The 18,533-nt window shown below is 46.2% G+C and overlaps 1 protein-coding gene across 1 annotated transcript in view; it reads left to right on the top strand.

The window, feature by feature from the left end:
- Positions 1 to 9,541: 9,541 nt before the first annotated feature.
- The window catches only part of LOC120858560 (interleukin-2 receptor subunit beta-like), a 42,736-nt gene continuing 33,744 nt past the window's right edge, over positions 9,542 to 18,533 (top strand). Inside the window, exons 1-2 of the mRNA XM_040234693.1 lie at positions 9,542 to 9,664; positions 9,997 to 10,213. Of these exons, the coding sequence (XP_040090627.1) occupies positions 9,577 to 9,664; positions 9,997 to 10,213 (305 nt within the window). The 5' untranslated portion in view covers positions 9,542 to 9,576. The remainder of the gene's footprint in view (positions 9,665 to 9,996; positions 10,214 to 18,533) is intronic.

Below are 18,533 nucleotides of genomic sequence, written 5' to 3' on the forward strand. Positions count from 1 at the left end.
TTTGCAAATATTTTCTCCCAATCTGTGGGTTGTTTTCTTATTTAGTTTATTGTTTTCTTTGCTTTGAAAAAGCTTTAGAGTTTAAGTAGGTTCCACTTGTTTATTTTTGCTCTCATTTCCATTATTCTGGGAGATGGATTAAAAAGATGTTGCTGTGATTTATGTCAGAGAGTGTTCTGCTTATGTTTTCCTCTTAGAGTTTTAGAGTGTCTGGTTTGGCATTTAGGTCTTTAATCCATGTTGAGCTTATTTTTGTGTATGGAGTTAAGGAATGATCTAATTTTATTTTTTTACATATGGCTGTCCAGTTTTCCCAGCATCATTTGTTGAAGAGACTGTCTTTCCAACATTGTGTAGTCTTGCCTCCTTTGTCGTAGATTAATTGACAGTAGGTGCATGGGCTTATTTCTGGGTTTTCTATTCTGTTCCATTGTTCTATATTTCTATTTTTTGTGCCAGTACCATACTGTTTTGATGACTGTAGCATGGTAATATAGTCCAAAGTCAGGGAGCTTGTTCCTCCAGGTTTTTTGTGTCCATAGGTATGTTTATTCTGAGGTATTTTATTCTTTTTGATGCAATGGTAAAAGGAATTGCTTCTTGAATTTCTCTTTTTAATCTTTCATTGTTAATATATAGAAATATAATAGATTTCTATGTATTAATTGTGTAACCTGCAACTTTACTAAATTCATTGATGAGTTCTGGTAGTTTTCTGGTGGCATCTTTAGGACCTTCTATGATTAGTATCATGTCATCCGCAAACAGGGACAGTTTCACTTCTTTTCCAATTTGGATGCTCTTTACTTATTTTTCTTCTCTGATTGTTGTAGCTAGGACTTCCAAAACTATGTTGAATAAAAGTTGTGAGAGTGGGCATTTTGTCTTATTCCTGATCTTAGAGGGAATGCTTTCAGCTTTTCACCATTGAGTATGATGTTAATTGTCAGTTTGTCATACATAGCCTTTATTATATTGAGGTATGTACCCTCTTTGCCCACTTTCTGGAGAGTTTTTATCATAAATGGGTGCTGAATTTTGTCAAAATCCTTTTTCTGCATCTATTGAGATGATCATATGGCTTTTATTCTTCAATTTTTTAATATGGTGTATCATGTTAATTGGCTTGTGGATGTTGAAAAATTCTCGCCTCCGTGGGATGAATCCCACTTGATCATGGTGTATAATCTTTTTAATGTATTGTTAGAATACGGATTGCTAGTATTTTCTTGAGGATTTTTGCATCTATGTTCATCAGTGATAGGACCTGTAATTTTTTTGTGTGTGTGGTAGCTTTGTCTAGTTTTGGTATCAGGGTGATGGTGGCCAAATGAGTTGGGAAGTTTTCCTTCCTCTGTGAATTTTTGGAACAGTTTCAGAAAGATAGGTGTTAACTCTTCTCTAAATGTTTAATAAAATTTGCCTGTGAAGCTGTCAGGTCCTGGACTTTTGTTTGTTGGGAGGTTTTTAATCATGGAGGTTTTAATTCAATTTCAGTGCTTGTGATTGGTCTGTTCATATTTTCTGCTTCTTCCTGGTTCAGTTTATGGAGGCTGTACCTTTCTAAGAATTTGTCCATTTCTTCCCGATCGTCCATTATATTGGCATACAATTGTTCATAGTAATCATTTACGGTCCTTGGTATTTCTGTGGAGTCAGTTGTAACTTTTCCTTTTTACTTCTAATTTTACTGATTTGAGTCCTGTCCCAATTTTTCTTGAGTCTGGCTAAAGTTTATCAATCTTGTTTATCCTTTCAGAGAACCAGCTTTTAGTTTCGTTGATCTGTGCAGTTTTTTTTTTTTTTGCCTCTATTTCATTTATTTCTGCTCTGATCTTTATGATCTCCTTCCTTCTACTAGCTCTGGGTTTTGTTTGTTCTTCTTTCTCTAGTTGTTTTTAGGTGTAAAGTTAGGTTGTTTATTCGAGATTTTTCTGTTTCTTAAGGTAAGATTGTATTCTGTAAACTTCCCCTGTTAGAACTGCTTTTGCTGCATCCCATAAGTTTTAGACCATTGTGCTTTCATTTTCACTTGTTTTTAATTTCCTCTTTGATTTCTTCAATGATCCAATGGTTGTTTAGTAACATATTGTTTAGCTGCCACATGTTTGTGTTTCTTAGGGTTTTTTTTTTCTTGTAGTTTATTTCTAATCTCATAGCATTGTGATCAGAAAAGAGGCTTAATATGATTTTGATTTTCTTAAATTTAACAAGGTTTGCCTTGTGGCCCAGCATGTGGTCAATCCTTGGGAATGTCGTGTGCAGTTGAGAAAAATGTGTAGTCAGCTGCTTTCGGATGGAATGCTCTATAAATATCAATTAAGTTCAACTTGTCTAAAGTATCATTTAAGGCCTGTGTTTCCTTACTGATTTTCTGTCTAGATGATCTGTCCATTGATGAAAGTGAGATATTAAAGTCCCCCACTATTATTGTGTTACTGTCAATTTTCCCCTTTATCTTTGTTAGTATTTGCCTTACATGTTGAAGTGCTCCTATGTTGGGTGCATATATATTTATAATTATTATATCTTATTTTTGGATCAAACCCTTGATCATTATGTAGTGTCTTTCTTTGTCTCTTATAACAGTCTTTATTTTAAGGTCTATTTTGTCTGATATGAGTATTGCTACTCCAGCTTTCTTATTATTTCCATTTGCATGGAATACCTTTTGCTATCCCCTTATTTTCAGTCTGTAAGTGTCTGTAGGTATGAAGTGGGTCTCTTGTAGACTATATATATATATATATATATATATATATATGGGTGTTCTTTCTGTATCCACCCAGCCAGTCTATGTCTTTTGGTTGGTGCATTTAATCCATTTATATTTAAGGTAATTATTGATATACATGATCCTATTACCATTTTGTTAATTGCTTTTGGCTTATTTTTTATAGATCTTTTCCTTCTCTTGTGTTTCCTGCCTAGAGACGTTCCTTTAGTATTTGTTGTAAGACTGGTTTAGTGGTGCTGAATTATCCTAACTTTTGCTTGTCTGAAAAGCTTTTGATTTCTCCATCAAACTTGAATGAGAGTTTTGTAGGGTAGAGTAGTCTTGGTTGTCATCACACGGAATACATCATGCCATTCCCTTCTGGTTTGTACAGTTCCTGTTGAGAAATCAGCTGATTTATATGTTACTTGTCTCTTTTCCCTTGTTGCTTTTAATAGTTTTTCTTTGTCTTTAATTTTTGTCATTTTCATTACCATGTGACTTGGTGTGTTCCTCCTTGGGTTTATCCTGCCTGGGACTCTCTGTGCTTCCTGGACATGGTTGACTATTTCCTTTACCATGTCGGGGAAGTTTCAGCTATTATCTCTTCAGATATTTTCTTGGGTCCTTTCTCTCTCTCTCTTCTCCTTCTTGGACCCTATAATGTGAATATTGGTGTGTTTAATGTTGTCCTGGAGGTCTGTTAGGCTGTCTTCATTTCTTTTCATTCTTTTTTCTATATTCTGTTTTCTGTGTTGATTTCCACCTTTCTGTCTTCCAGGTCACTTATCCACTTTTCTAGCTCAGTTACTCTGCTATCTTTCCTTCTAGTGTATTGTTCATCTCTGTTTGTTTGTTCTTTAGTACTTCTAGGTCCTTGGTAAACATTTCTTACATATTTTCAATCTTTGCCTCCATTGTTTTTCAAAGATCCCGAATCATCTTCTCTATCATTATTCTAAATTCTTTTTCTGGAAGGTTGCCTATCTCCACTTGCTTTAGTTGTTTTTCTGAGGATTTGTTTTGTTCCTTCATGTGGGACATAATCTATTTCTTTTCCTTTTGAGTAGCTTTCTGATTGTGGTGTTAGTTCAGGAGGCTGTTGGGATTGTACTTCTTATTTCTTCTGTCTGCCCTCTGGTGGATGAGGATAAGAGGCTTGTGCAAGCTTCCTGATGAGAGGGACTGGCTGTGGGGAAAATTGGGTCTTGCTCTGATGGGCAGGGTCCTGCTCAGTTAACTTTAATCCAGTTGTCGGCTGATGGGTGGGGCTGGGTTTCCTCCCTGTTAGTTGTTCAGCCTGAAGCAATTCAGTCCTGGGGTCTGTAGACTTCTATAGTAGGACTATTGATAAACTTCAAGAGGACTTATGCAAAGATGCATCTCCTAGGACTGCTGCTGCCAGTGCCCCCATCCCCGTGGCAGGCCACTGCTGACCCATGCCTCTACAGAAGACCCTCAAACACTCACAAGTAGGTCTGGCTCACTCTCCTCTGGGGTCACTGCTCCATTCCCCTGGGTCCTGGTGTGCACAAGATTTTGTTGCCCTCCAAGAGTCTGTTTCCCCCCATTCTATGGAAACTCTGTAATCAAATCCCACTGGCCTTCAAAATCAGATTCCCTGGGGAGTCCCAATCCCTTGGCTGGATCCTCAGGCTGGGTAGCCTGATGTGGGGGTCTAGAACCTTCACAACACTGCGAGAACTGCTTTGGTATTGTTCTCTGGTTTGTGACTTGCCCACCCAGTGGGTAATAGGATTTGATTTTATTATAATTGTGCTCCTCCTACCATTTTGTTGTGACTTCTCCTTTGTCCTTGGATGTGGAGTATCTTTATTTTTTTTGGAGGGTTCCAGTATCTTCCTGCCAATGGTGGTTCAACAGCTAGTTGCCTGAATAAAGTCTTAGATTTGGAGAGGTTCAGGGCATAGGTGGGGAGGTATTCCCTGCTTGACCCTATCAAGCAAGAATCTGCTTTCTTTTTTTCCCTCTGCATGTGTTTTATTTGAACTGACCTACTCTACATCTTTTAGACTCATTGTGACCACATTTTCTAAAGACAAAATGTGTCTGAAACATGATTTATTCTGTCTTGTTACTTTATTTGGATAACAACTTGAAAGGTTTAAAATCAAATCATATATATTCACTCTTATCATTTGATACATGTCCTGAAAATTCAACCCAAAGGAAATGGTACTGGCATACTCCCTTAGTAGTTATTTACATATTTTCCCTGCTCCCCTGGGCTCCCCTGGTGGCTCAGATGGTAAAGAATCTGCCTGAAATGTGGGAGATCTTCCTGGGTCAGGAAGATCCCCTGGAGAAGCGAATGGCTACCCACTATTGTATTCCTGCCTGGAGAATTCCATGGACAGGGGAGCCTGATAGGATACAGTCCATGGGGCTGCAAAAGAGTCAGACACCACTGAGAGAATAACACTCTCACTTTTCCTACTCCCATACTAAAAGACGCTTCCTCGATTTAGACAGACTTCAAGTCCCACCCATCCTGTAGCTCCCACAGTGCCCAGCAGAGTGCTGGCAGTAGGTATTCTGTAAATCCCTATTATACTGATGAGAGCATGAATAGACACTGTCTCAATCCAATACCGAGACCCTCCCTCTTTCCACCCTCCGTCCTTCTCTCCATCCCTCCATCCCTCCATCCTTCCATCCATCCATCCATCCATTCTTTCAACAGCTACAATTTGAGCACCTACCATGAGCCACACATAGCTCCACTTGCCAGAGAACCCATGGGACTCCATGGACTTGACCTGTGATCTTGAGGAGCCACAGTCCAGCCAGGAGGACAGATCCCAAGCAAATCCTTCCCCAATGTCCAATCAATTACAAATGAGAGTGAGTGCTCTGGAGAGACAGGTGGGTGCCAGGATTTAACAGGCTCATGTCGGCTTTAGATGGGGTGAGGCTGCTCTGGGAAGACTGTAGTAGGAGCTCAGAGGGAGCATGGTGAAGGTCCAGCAGGTTTGAGCTTAGAGCTCTCCAGGGGCTAACAGGGAGGCAGGGGCAGGGGCGGCAGGGCTGAGACTTGCAGGATGAGCAGGTGAGGTTGTATCATAAGGGCAGCGAGAAGCCTTTGTTGGGTGGCAGATAGTTCAAGCAAGGACAGGATGTTATCTGATTTTCATTTATTTGCAACCCCATGGACTGTAGCCTACAGGCTCCTCTGTCAATGGAATTTTCCAGCAAGAGTACTGGAGTGGGTTGCCATTTCCTTCTCCAAGGGATCTTCCCAACCCAGGGATCGAACCTGGGTCTCCTGCACTGCAGGCAGACTCTTTACCATCTGAGCCACCAGGGAAGCCCAAGAGGACAGCAGCTGAGGCTTGGCAGTGGTCCTTGGGGAACAGAATGATGGCCAGATGAGCAGAACAAGGGAGATGGACGGCTGAGGAGGTGGGTCACAGCAAGAGCTGCAGGACTGTGAATCCTTGGGTAATTAGGGTCGGAGGTGAGGGTGTTTGGGAAAGAGATGCAGGAGCAGGGGGCTGGGGCCTGGGGCTGTCTCAGGAACCCATTTCTGATCTGTATCAACTAGAGGAATGTGAGGGATCCGTTGAGTTAAGCTTCCTTCTCTGTATCTGGGGGTTAAGTGGGACGAAGGGTTCTGGGAGGCTGGAGGGCAGGATTTAAACCTCCACCCTGCTGTGTGACCTAAGGCTGACATCTGCCCCTGTCCGGGCCCAGGCTCATCATCTCTACAGGGAGAGGATAGATCTGAGAGTCTCCAAGATCTTTTGTGGGTCATTCTCTTGGCTTTCTCTTTCCTTGTGTTCCCCTCATGCCACCTGCCTGGAATTGATGGGCCTTGTTGCTTCCCTGTCTTGTCCTGTGGGCACCTGGAGCTCCCAAGGAGGAAGAGGCCATTGTCCGCTTTGGGCCATTCTCCTTGCTTACACCTCACTTTCCTGCTCCAGTGTGGAGGCTGGGAAGAGGCACACATCGCCCTCTAGTGGTAACTTCTGGGCTCATAATTGGTGGTTTGGTTTTTTTTTTTTTTTTTTTTTGCAGAATGCCAGATCTTAGTTGAGGCAGGCGGGATCTTCCCTATGTCATGCCAGATCTTTCCTTGTGACACATGGACTCTCTAGTTGCCGCATGCAGGCTTAGTTTTACTGCAGCCTTGTTCAGTTGCTAAGTCATGTTCAACTCTTTGTAATCCCATGGACTACAGCATGCCAGGCCTCCCTGTCCGTCACCATCTCCCGGAGCTTGCTCAAACTCATGTCCATTGAGTTGGTAATGTCATTCAACCATCTCATTCTCTGTCATCCCCTTCTCCTCCTGCCTTCAATCTTTCCCAGCATCAAGGTCTTTTCTAATGAATCAGCTCTTCACATCAGTACTGGAGCTTCAGCTTCAGCATCAGTTCTTCCAGTGAATATTCAGGGTTGATTTCCTTTAGGATTGACTGGTTGGATCTCTTTGTAGTCCAAAGGAACTCCCAAGAGTCTTCTCCAACCAGGGAAGCCCTTAAAGCAATTATTGAGCACCCTTTGGGTGCAAAGTACTGAGGCTATGCTCTGTACTATAGGGGATTGAAGGATCCAAAGAGACAACCAGCCTGGTCAGGGAGCATTGCTCTAGGGAGACATTGGGCTGGGCAAGGAGGAGCAACTAGGTACCTTTCTGGGCCCTGCTCCACACTCAGGCCAGGTGCCCTCTGGTAGGCCAGTGAGGCTCAGGAGGGGAAGCTTGGGCCTTACTTCTCGGACAGGGTCTGGGTGGGACAGAATGATGGGAGGGAATGGGCCTCTTGGTGCAGCCCTGGGGTGGAATCCCAGCTCTGCTTCTTCTGCAATGTGACATTGGGTGGGTTCATGGCTTAGAGCCTTGGCCTCCTCATCTGAGTAATGAGACAATACATGCTCCCAGCCCCTGCTGCTGGCAGATAAGATGAGCTGGTGCACATGAAACGCTGGCACAGCGTGGGGGCTTAGTCCCCATTCCCCCACCCCATCCCTTACTCAAGAATTGCTATGAGGTTTTGTTAACAAGATGATCAGCACAGTTTACTGGGCTCTAGGCAGTGTGCCTTGGCTCAGATTCCACAGCTGCCTCTTATCAGCTGTGTGATCTTGGGTAATTTGCTTCACCTCTCTGCACCTCAATTTCTCTTCTGAAAATGGGAATAATTAGTGTATCTCCAGTAGATACCCTGATCGCCATGGTTAAAGGTTTGAAATAGAGCATGACATAGAGGAACTGTAACAGGAGGGAAAGGGCAGGGCACAATTTTTGAAAGAATGACATAGCCCAAGGACATAACATAAGCACATTTGATTAAGAATCAAATGGGCCCAAGATGGCAGACAAGTGGACTTTGATTAGACCTTGATCCTCAGTCAGCAAGCTAAATGACATATCGAGAGACCCCTGACAGTTTCAAGACACTGTCAAAAGAGCAAGGTGGTGGCCCAGTTCCTGAAAATCCCCACCCTTCCCCCAAATAGTTGGAATAATCCTCCCACTCATCAGCATATGAAATTACCCAGCCTATAAAAACTAACCAGGCCACATTTCGGTGCCACTTTACAGTGGTGCATACCCTGTCTATGGAGTGTGCTTCTTTCTGAGTCTGAATAAATCCACTTCATACCTATCACTTTGTCTCTCACTGAATTCTTTCTGTGATGACACAAAGAACCTGAGTCTCAGTAAGTCCAGACATCAGGTGAGTGATTCTAATTAAAAGATCCAAGGGTTTTTTATTCTAATTAAAAGATCCAGGTGGGTTCAAGTTCCAACCTGGGTTTTGGCTGGGTTCCAGTCCTGGCCACGTGGGTTCAAGTCCTAACCTAAGGTTAACGGTTTCAAAACATCTAGACAAATGGTTTTGGTATGGGTGAGTGAGCAGCCAGGTAAAGAGGATGTGTTCAGTCACTCAGTCGTGGCCAACTATTTGTGACCCAACAGACTGTAACCTGCCAGGCTCCTCTGTCCGTGGAATTTTCCAGGCAAAAATACTGATTTGGGTTGCCATTTCCTTCTCCAGGGGATCTTCCTGACCCAGGGATCTAACCTGAGTCTGTGAGCTCTAATTCCATCTCTGTGCTGGCCTCTCTATGTGGATGTAAGCAGATCTTCCCTCCTTCTGTGCCTTATTTCCCCCAACTTTTCAATAAGGGTTGGGCCCACTCAGAGAGTCCTTTCAGCAATGACAACATGGGGCCCTGAATCTCCAAAGGAAAGGAAAGAGCATGTGTGGGCCAGAGGGACTGGAATAGGAGGGAAAGGGCAGGGCACAACTTTGACATAGCCCAAGTACACAACATAAACTAGTTAGAGTGAAATGGGTCCAAGATGGCAGACAACTGGACTTGATTAGACCCTGACCTTCAATCAGCAAGCTAAATGACACACCCAGAGGCAAAAGACCAAGGAGTGGGCTGTGGCCCAGTTCCTGGAAACCTCCTTCCCCCAAAACGGTTGGAATAATCCTCCCACTCATTTGCATATGAAATTACCCAGTCCATAAAAACTAACCACACCACACTTCCTGTCTGCACTTGCCTTCTGAGATGGCCTATACTTATTCTTGCGACATCAAGAACCTGAGCTTCATTAGGGCCTAAACACAGGTACCGTGGATTTTGACTGGGTTTGAGTCCTGGTCACGTGGGTTTGAGTCCCAACTGAGGTAAATGATTTCAGGACCAGCAGGTGCAAAGGCCCTGAGGCTGGCATGGTGGGGAGCCGACAGGTGCACCTCGGGAGGGCAGTGCCCAGCCTGTCTCGTGGGTGGGGGAGGAGGTGGCTGGCTGCTCACTCGTGCCCTCTCCCCTTCTTCCTCCATCCAGGGCTCCCTTCCCCAGCCCCCACCCGTGGATGTGATGGCGGCTCCGGCTCTGTCCTGCTGTCTGCCCCTCCTCGTCCTCCTCTTGCCCCTGGCCATCCCTCAGGCATCTACAGCAGTGAACGGTGAGGACCCTGGCATCTGCAGAGCTGGACTTTCCCTCAGGAGGGAGGCCAAGGCCCTTCTAGAACTTGTTCTGAGACCCCTGATTCTTGGCAGAAGCCCCATCAGCAGGGGTAGAAGGTGGAAGACGGGGCCAATGGGACCAGAGACCGGGTATCTACCTTCTCCCTCGACCATCCTATCTACACTGTACCCACGGGCCTCTCCGAATCCCAGGAAGACAATGTCTTCTTGTCTCTGCCCTGCCTCGATCAGTCTGGGGGTCCTTGCGGGCTGTGGGACTCAGTTTTGTCCTCTCTGAAGCGGACCCACGAACCCTTTCTCTGCCCACCAGGACTGAGCATCTCCTCACCTGGTAGGGACAGGAGTGGCGGGCGAACCCTTGAAGGCCATGGGTGCCCTACAGCCAGCCCCACACGCTGCATCTTCACGGCATATGCTTCCAACATCACATGCTTCTATAACTCGAGAGCCAACGTCTCCTGCGTCTGGAACCATGATGAGGGCCTGCGGGCCACCACCTGCTACTTGCACAGCCGTCAGCCTCCGAGGTGCGTGTGGGGTTGACGGGCAAATGTACAGAACCACAGGGCATGGAGGTCGTATCATCCTGAGCTTTACACTCTTGAAATCCTACTAACAGCTCTCAGACTCCAAGAACTCCGCACTTTGAGAATTTTGGACTAATAAGACCCACAGACGGCTGGTGTCACAGGAGTCTGGAAGAACTGGGGGGTCAGATATTTACACTTCTGGAGCCTGAGTTGCAGTGGGGTGTGTGATCTGGGGTGCAGTAGCAAGTGTGGGCATGAGCCAGACTAGGTAGTTTGGGGACACTGGGCTGCTCGCCTGATACGCCGAGGATGGACTCGATGTTAGAGGCAAGGAGGACCGAATGGGGTTCCCCAAAGTTTTTAAATATCCTGGGATTTTGTGAGATGCCTAGGGCAGCTGTGGGGACAGGGGACTGGGGAGAGGCTGGGGGAACGAACCTGCCAGCTGGGAAGGAACTGGTGAAGGGTCACTGATCCAAACATCCAGCTGGTAGCAGCCAGCAGGGCGGCTTTGACCTTGGCTCCCAGGTGGGTGGTGATTCTAAGGGGCTCTGGAGGGCCTGTCAAGGATCGTCTGCACCCTCAGCCCTATGGGAAGAATTTGGAGAGCTTTACGTGGGAAGGGTCATGTGCCCTGAACAAAATTGTTTCTGGACACTTTCACTGCCTTGGGGCTTGACTGGGAGGGAGAGATGCTCACAAAGGGAAGTGGTGCAGGTTGGGTTGGCATAAACCCCAGGCTTAGAACAGTAATGCTGCATGGGGACCCTCCTGAGGCCAGCTCTGAGGGGGTCCCTCTTTTTCTTCAAAGAGAGGTGCTTTTTCCTACAAAACAGTGAAACCACACCTTTGAGCTGCAACCAGTGAAGCCAGGATCCTGGGGATGCAACCTGGTCCTGGGACATCCTCCAGAAGTGAGTAACCAGAGCTGAGAGGGGTGGCCAGGGGGGCGGTGAGTGCAGAGGAGCATCTTTCTGGTGGAGGCGCCAGCAAACCCAGTGGTCAGGGGCTGCGGCAGAGTGGGCTTCCTGGGCTGGGGAGGCAGGAGGAGGAGGTAGCATCCAGGGAGAGCAGATGACTGACCCAGGGCGGAGGGATCCGAGGTTATTGAGATGTCAGCTGCTCAGCTCTGCTCCTATAAATTAAAAATAAATTAAAAGCTCTGTTCCTCTGCTTTTATAAATTAAGTTTTATTGGCACACAGCCACACCCATTTGCTCTCTTGTTTTTATGGCTGCTTTTGCAGGACAGCAACAATGGCAACACTGAATAGTTGTGACAGAGATCATATGACCTGCAGCGTCAAAAATATTAACTATCTGACCCTTTTCATAAAGAGTCAGAGCCATGCCTTAGATGGAGGATATCAGGGAGAGTGTCCAGCTTATTACAGCCATGGTTTCCCCTGCCATCCATATCCCAGCAGCTTCTCCATCCCCATACCAGCTACTGGCAGTTATATCCCCAGCCTCCTTCCCCTGCAAGCTCAGAAACTGACCATAGTGGATGTCATGAAATTGATGGTGATGTGCTCTGAAGGCGGGAAGTAGAGGAGGATGATGACCCAGGATTAAGCCCTTTGATTACAGTGAGTAAGGACTCCAGGGTGGAGCCTGCGTGGGGTGGGAAGGGTGGGCACTTCCTTTCCTGTCTTCCCCTCTGGCATCACCCAACACTAGTCTCTCCCCATCAGCTTCCACACCCCTATCAGCTTCCAACTCACTGCCTCCTGAACTTGGGATGAAGTCCCCTGCTGCTGCTGCTAAGTCACTTCAGTCGTGTCCAACTCTGTGCGACCCCATAGACGGCAGCCCACCAGGCTCCCCCGTCCATGGTATTCTCCACGCAAGAACACTGGGGTGGGTTGCCATTTCCTTTTCCAATACATGAAAGTGAAAAGTGAAAGGGAAGTCGCTTAGCCGTGTCCGACTCTTAGCGACCCCATGGACTGTAGCCCACTAGGCTCCTCCATCCATGGGATTTTCCAGGCAAGAGTACTGGAGTGGAGTGCCATCGCCTTCTCCAACTTAGCGACTAAACAACACCAAAAGCATGGTTGCTATAGGAGTCTATAAGCCAAGATACAGAAATTGTTTAGCACTTGCTCAATAAACATTTGCTAATTATTATTTGTGGAGTTCTACAGAGTCTCAGAAGTATAAAAATTAAGATCAATTGAACTTCAGAATCATACAGTCTTATAATCATATAAGAGTGATGAAGTAGAATTAAAATAATGAGATGATCCAGGTAAATCTCTTTGATCAAATCTGATTGCAGAGAAAGGGTGGCTCGATTCATCCATTCCACAGATATCTAATCAAGTGCCCACCATGTGCTGGGTAATGTTCCAGGCACCAAGGATACTCGAGAAAATCAAATCCTTGCCCTCAGAGAGCTCAGTCTGATGGGGCAGACAGAAAACGAATAAAAAATCAGAAGTAGATATTTAATATATCAGATGATGATAAGTACTAGGTAGAAAAATGAAACAAGAGATGGGGACATAGTGGTGGGTGGGTGGGGTAAGCTTCTCTGAATGGGTGATATTTGAGTAGGAACCTGCCGATTCCTGGGAAAAGAGAATGCCAGCAGGGAGGAACAGCAGGTACAAAGTTGGAGGTGGCAGCTCGGCTCAGCTTTCTCATCTCAGCATCAGCATGTGGCACCCCCCAAGCTTGTTCTGTCTGCCTTTGTCTCTCTCCTGTCTCCAGTTCGTCTGGTTCCACCCCACTCACTCCAAGTTGTCCACATAGAGACCCAGAGGTGCAACATAACCTGGACCATCTCCCAAGTATCCCACTACATTCAAAACGATGTGGAGTTCAAGGCCTGGTTAAGGTAAGGCGACCACAGCTGCGAGGTGAGTACCTGGCTCCGTCCCACCTGCCCTAACTCCTCCCTGTCCTGGGCACCCTATCCGTCCTTCATCTCAGCAAAGCCACAGAAGCCCCTAATCAACCCCTGCTGCTCCTTGGAACTGCCCCCCACCACCTCCCTCTGGGGTCCCCTGACACCCCAAGGGTCCAGCTGGTATCGTATTCAAGGCAAGATTTACAAAGTCAAGAGGCAGATGACTCCCCCTCTGAAGATTCCAGAGGCCTTGGGCAGCCACTCTTCCCTCTTCAAATCCAGTGTGGTCCACGTCCATGGGGTTTGATCTCTTACTCATTCACTGTGTGTTAGTCACTCAGACATGTCCGATGCTTTGTGACCCCAGGGACTGTAGCCTGCTAGGCTCCTCTGTTCATGGGATTCTCAAGGTAGTAATACTGGAAAGGGTTGCCATTCCCTCCTCCATCGATCTTCCCAGGTCTCCTGCATGCAGCAAATTATTTACTGTAGAACTACCACTCATTCACTTACCCATTCCTTTATTCGCTCTCTCACTCAACAAACATTCCCTGAGTACCTACTACGTGCTGGATGCTGGAGCGAGAATGGAGGGAGAGTCTGACAAGCTGCCTCTGAGGAAACTCACATGGGGCATAGGAACAGACTCTGCGATGTTTTTACATACTCTCATGAGATTTCATTGTGATAACACAGTTGAGAAGGCCTGGGCCAGGCTCCTTCAGACTCATGTGATCAAGCCTTTCTGAGATCTGGGGCTTAGGCAGGAATTGAGCCTTTGAGGATCTGGGGAGGGTCTTCCAGGCAGAGGAAAAAACCATTGCAAAGGCAAAACACGGTCTGTGTGTCTGGCACGCTGGAAAAAAAAGCAAAAAAGGTGACGCCGAGCAGGGAGAGGTCTATGGGAAACCCCTCCTTATGGCTGAGTGGAGAAGAGCCTGCAGCAGAGCCCAGGGGTGTGGGGCACAGGGAAGGAGGGAGACCTTGGACGGGGCTCGGAGGTTGTGGGAGCTCAGACCTGCAGGAGGAAGGAGTGGAGGGAAGAGGCAAGGGTCCAGAATAGGTTCTGGAGGTGGAACCAGCTGATTGACAGATGGCTTTGGATACTGGAGTTGAGAGAGGAGGAGGAGTTCAGGAAGACCCTGATTCCTGGGGCCCCTACAAGTGGCTAGTTGGGGAGCCTTTCTGTAGGAGTGGGGGACAGTGCAGGGTGGAGGGCTGGAAGGGATAAAGGAAGGCACTGCTCTGCTCATACTCTCAGCCAGCCCTGCCACAGGAAGTGAGGGGGCAGTGCAGACCCCTCTGGTCTGACAGCCCTGTCTCTGCCCAAGGACGCCCCGCTACTGACCCTCAGGCAGAACCAGCAATGGATCTCCCTGGAGAATCTCGCTCCAGGCATGGAATATGAGCTTCAGGTGCGGGCCAAGCCCCAGCTAGGCAGCTGTGAGGTTTGGAGCCACTGGAGCCAGCCCCTGGCCTTCAGGACAGTCCCTGCAGGTACTGATGGGGAGCTGAGGTGGGGATGCAGCCTGGGCAGGAGGCAGGGACTGGGGGCAGCTGCTGGGGCAGCGTTGGAGTGTGGGTATGGCACCCTTTGACCATCATTAACTCAGTGGATGGACCTGCAGGGTGGTAACGTGGGCGTGCTTTACAGACGGAAACGGGTTCAGAGAGGGCATGGGACTTGCCAGTGGGCTTGTGAGTTAGTGTGAGGCCAGTGAGATTCTTTCCACTCTCTCTACCCTGAAATCTCAAACTTTTGATTTCTTTTAGTTGCTCTGAGACATATGGGATCTTATAGGACCAAAGACCGAACCTGTGTCTCCTGAACTTTTAGGTGGATTCTTTACCTCTGAGCCACCAGGGAAGCCCCTTCTTATGAAATTTACTTGGCTATTGCATTTACTGTCTCTGCCCACCCATTGCTATTGTCTCCCCTGACCCCGACTCCCACCAGACTGTAAACTCTATACTGTTATAGTCCAGGAACCTAGAAAAGAGCTGCTACATAGTAGGTACTCAATAAAAATTTGTTGATTGAATGAGTACAAGTCTAGAATTTTAGAAGGTTAAGGGCGTATATAGAAGGTTTAGAAGATAGCTAAAAGGTCTTCCGTTCTTGGCTCAGTCAAGCAAGGATCTGTTTTGTTTTCTCTCTGTATATGTTTTATTTGAACTGGCCTACTCTATGCATTTTATACTTACTATGACCACATTTTCTAAAGACAAAATTGCCTATATAGTCTGAAAAATGATTTTTTTTCCCGCATTGTTACTTTATTTAGATAAAACCTTGAAATATTTAGAATCAAACATAGTATTTACTGTTATCATTTGATATTAGGACAGTTGTGAAATTTTAACCCAATGGTTATTGTACGGACACCCTCCCTTTGTTGTTATTATTTGCATATTTGCCCTACTCCCATACTAAGAGATATTTCCTTGAGTTAGACAGATTTCAAGTCCCATGCATTCTGTAACACCCAGAGTGCCCAGCATGTGTTGGCAGTAGGTACTCAGTAAATCACTGTTAGATTAATGAATGGGTGAATAGAACCTTTCTCAACCCAATGCCAAGACCGTCCTTCATTTCATCCTTCATCTTTGTCTCAATCCATCCATCTATCCCTCCATCCTCCAGTGAAAAGGCTCACTTTAAATTCAATGTTCAAAAAATTTAAGATCATGGCATCCAGTCCCATCACTTCATGGTAAATAGAAGGGGAAAAAGTGGAAGCAGTGACAGATTTTATTTTCTTGGGCTCCAAAATCGCTGTGGGTGGTGACTGCAGCCATGAAATTAAGACACTTGGTCCTTGGAAGAAAAGATATGACAAACCTAGACAGTGTATGAAAAGCATAGACATCACTTTCCCAACAAAAGTTCGTATGGTCAAAACTATGGTTTTACTAGTGGTCATGTACGGATGTGAGAGTTGGACCATAAAGAAGGCTTAGTGCCAAAGAATTGATGCTTTGAGACTGTATGGTTCAGGAGAAGACTTTTTAGAGTTCCTTGGAATGCAAGGAGATCAAAACCAGCCATCCTAAAGGAAATCAACCCTCAGTATTCATTGGAAGGACTGATGCTGAAGCTCCAATACTTTGGCTACCTGATGCAAAGAGCTAACTCATTGGTAAGGACCCTGATGCTGGGAAAGATTGAGGGCAGGAGGAGAAGTGGCCAGCAGAGGATGAGAGGTTGGATAGCATCACCAACTCAATTGACATGAATTTGAGCAAATTCCAGGAGACAGTGAACGACAGGGAAGCTTGGTGTGTTGCAGTCCATGGGGTTGCAAAGAGTCGAATGTGACTTAGCGACTGAACAACATCCCTCATCCATCCATCCCTCTGAGAGAGATATTCTTAGGTAGGTTGATAAGGAGTCCAGGGCCCTCAAGGAGGAGAAAGGAACAAATGTTTTTTTCTACATTCCTTCATCTTAGTTACATAAGACTATTTTTTTTCTTAAGCTCTGAGTTGTTATGGAAATGATCATAACAACTAAATTAAAACCAATTAAAAAGATTGCCTAATACTAACTTTCTTTAAGCCCAGAGCTAAAGTGAAAGTGGAGAGTGAAAAAGCTGGCTTAAAGCTCAACATTCAGAAAACGAAGATCATGGCATCTGGTCCCATCACTTCATGGGAAATAGATGGGGAAACAATGGAAACAGTGTTAGACTTTATTTTGGGGGGCTCCAAAATCACTGCAGATGGTGACTGCCTCCATGAAATTAAAAGACACTTACTCCTTGGAAGAAAAGTTATGACCAACCTAGATAGCATATTCAAAAGCAGAGACATTACTTTGCCAACTAGTCAAGGCTATGGTTTTTCCAGTGGTCATGTATGGATGTGAGAGTTGGACTGTGAAGAAGGCTGAGCGCCGAAGAATTGATGCTTTTGAACTGTGGTGTTGGAGAAGACTCTTGAGAGTCCCTTGGACTACAAGGAGATCCAACCAGTCCATTCTAAAGGAGATCAGCCCTGGGATTTCTTTGGAGGGAATTATTCTAAAGCTGAAACTCCAGTACTTGGGCCACCTCAGGCGAAGAGTTGACTCATTGGAAAAGACTCTGATGCTGGGAGGGATTGTGGGCAGGAGGAGAAGGGGATGACTGAGGATGAGATGGCTGGATGACATCACGGACTCGATGGACGTGAGTCTGAGTGAACTCTGGGAGTTGGTGATGGACAGGGAGGCCTCGGACACAACTGAGCAACTGAACTGAACTGAAAGATTACACAACAAAATAACTCATCTTGCTGAAGTGAAGTGAAGTCACTCAGTCGTGTCCGACTCTTTGCAACCCCATAGACTGCAGCCCGCCAAGCTCCTCTGTCCACAGGATTTTCCAGGCAATAGTACTGGAGTGGACCGCCATTTCCTTCTCCAAGAGATCTTCCCAACCCAGGGCTCAAACCCGGGTCTCCTGCATTGCAGACAGACACTTTACCGTCTGAGCCAGAAGGGTATGTTTTTCCTTAAGTTCTATACTAATTATTATATAACAACAATGTATCTTGCTCGAGGATATGTTTCTCCTTTTTAACAAGAACCTTCAGGCTAATCCTGTTATCCTAAAATGTATGTTATGGGAGTGGGTCTAGTAAGACTTTAAAAACCTTGAAACATTCTTTTAATCTATTGTTACTAACCAATTGATAAAGTATATAAAGCCCCATCTGAACTAGTGAGTGAGGTGCTCCCTGCCTCCTTTTGATGTCTATGTCAGAAGCTTTCTCCATCTCTTTTTCACTGTAATGAAACTTTTGCAAAGCTCTGAGTGACTGGAGCCATGTCTTCGGTCCTGAAGCGAAATCCTCTCCTTCAGAGATCACGAATTCGAGACTGCTCACCATAAGCTGTCACCTCCATCCATCAGTTCTTTCAACAATTACAATCTGAGCACCTTCCCTGAGTCACAAAGGGCTTTAGTTGCCAGAGAAGCTGTGGGACTCCATGGAGTTGGCCTGTGATCTTGAGGAGCCACAGTCCAGCCAGGAGGACAGATCCCAAGCAAATCTTTCCCCAATGTCCAATCAATTAAAAATGAGAGTGAGTGCTCTGGGGAGACAGGTGGATGCCAGGACTTAATAGGCATATATCGGCTTTAGATGGGGTGAGGCTGGTCTGGGAAGACTGCAGTAGGAGGTCAGACGGAGCACGGTGAGGGTCCGGCAGGTTTGAGCTTAGAGCCTTCCAGGGGCTGAGGGAGGGGCAGTAGGGCTGAGACTTGCAGGATGAGCAGGTGAGGTTATATCATATGGGCAGCGGGAAGCCTTTGTTGGGCAGGGGTTCAAGCAAGGACAGGATATTATCTGATTTTCATTCTAAGAGGTCAGCAGCTGAGCCCAAAGGCTTGGCAGTGGTCCTTGGGGGACAGAATGATGGCCAGATAAGCAGAACCAGGGAGATGGACGGCTGAGGAGGTGGGTCACAGCAAGAGCTGCA

This window comes from Oryx dammah, unplaced genomic scaffold (genome assembly GCF_014754425.2).
Source record: "Oryx dammah isolate SB20612 unplaced genomic scaffold, SCBI_Odam_1.1 HiC_scaffold_29, whole genome shotgun sequence".
NCBI classification, from domain to species: Eukaryota; Metazoa; Chordata; class Mammalia; order Artiodactyla; family Bovidae; genus Oryx; species Oryx dammah.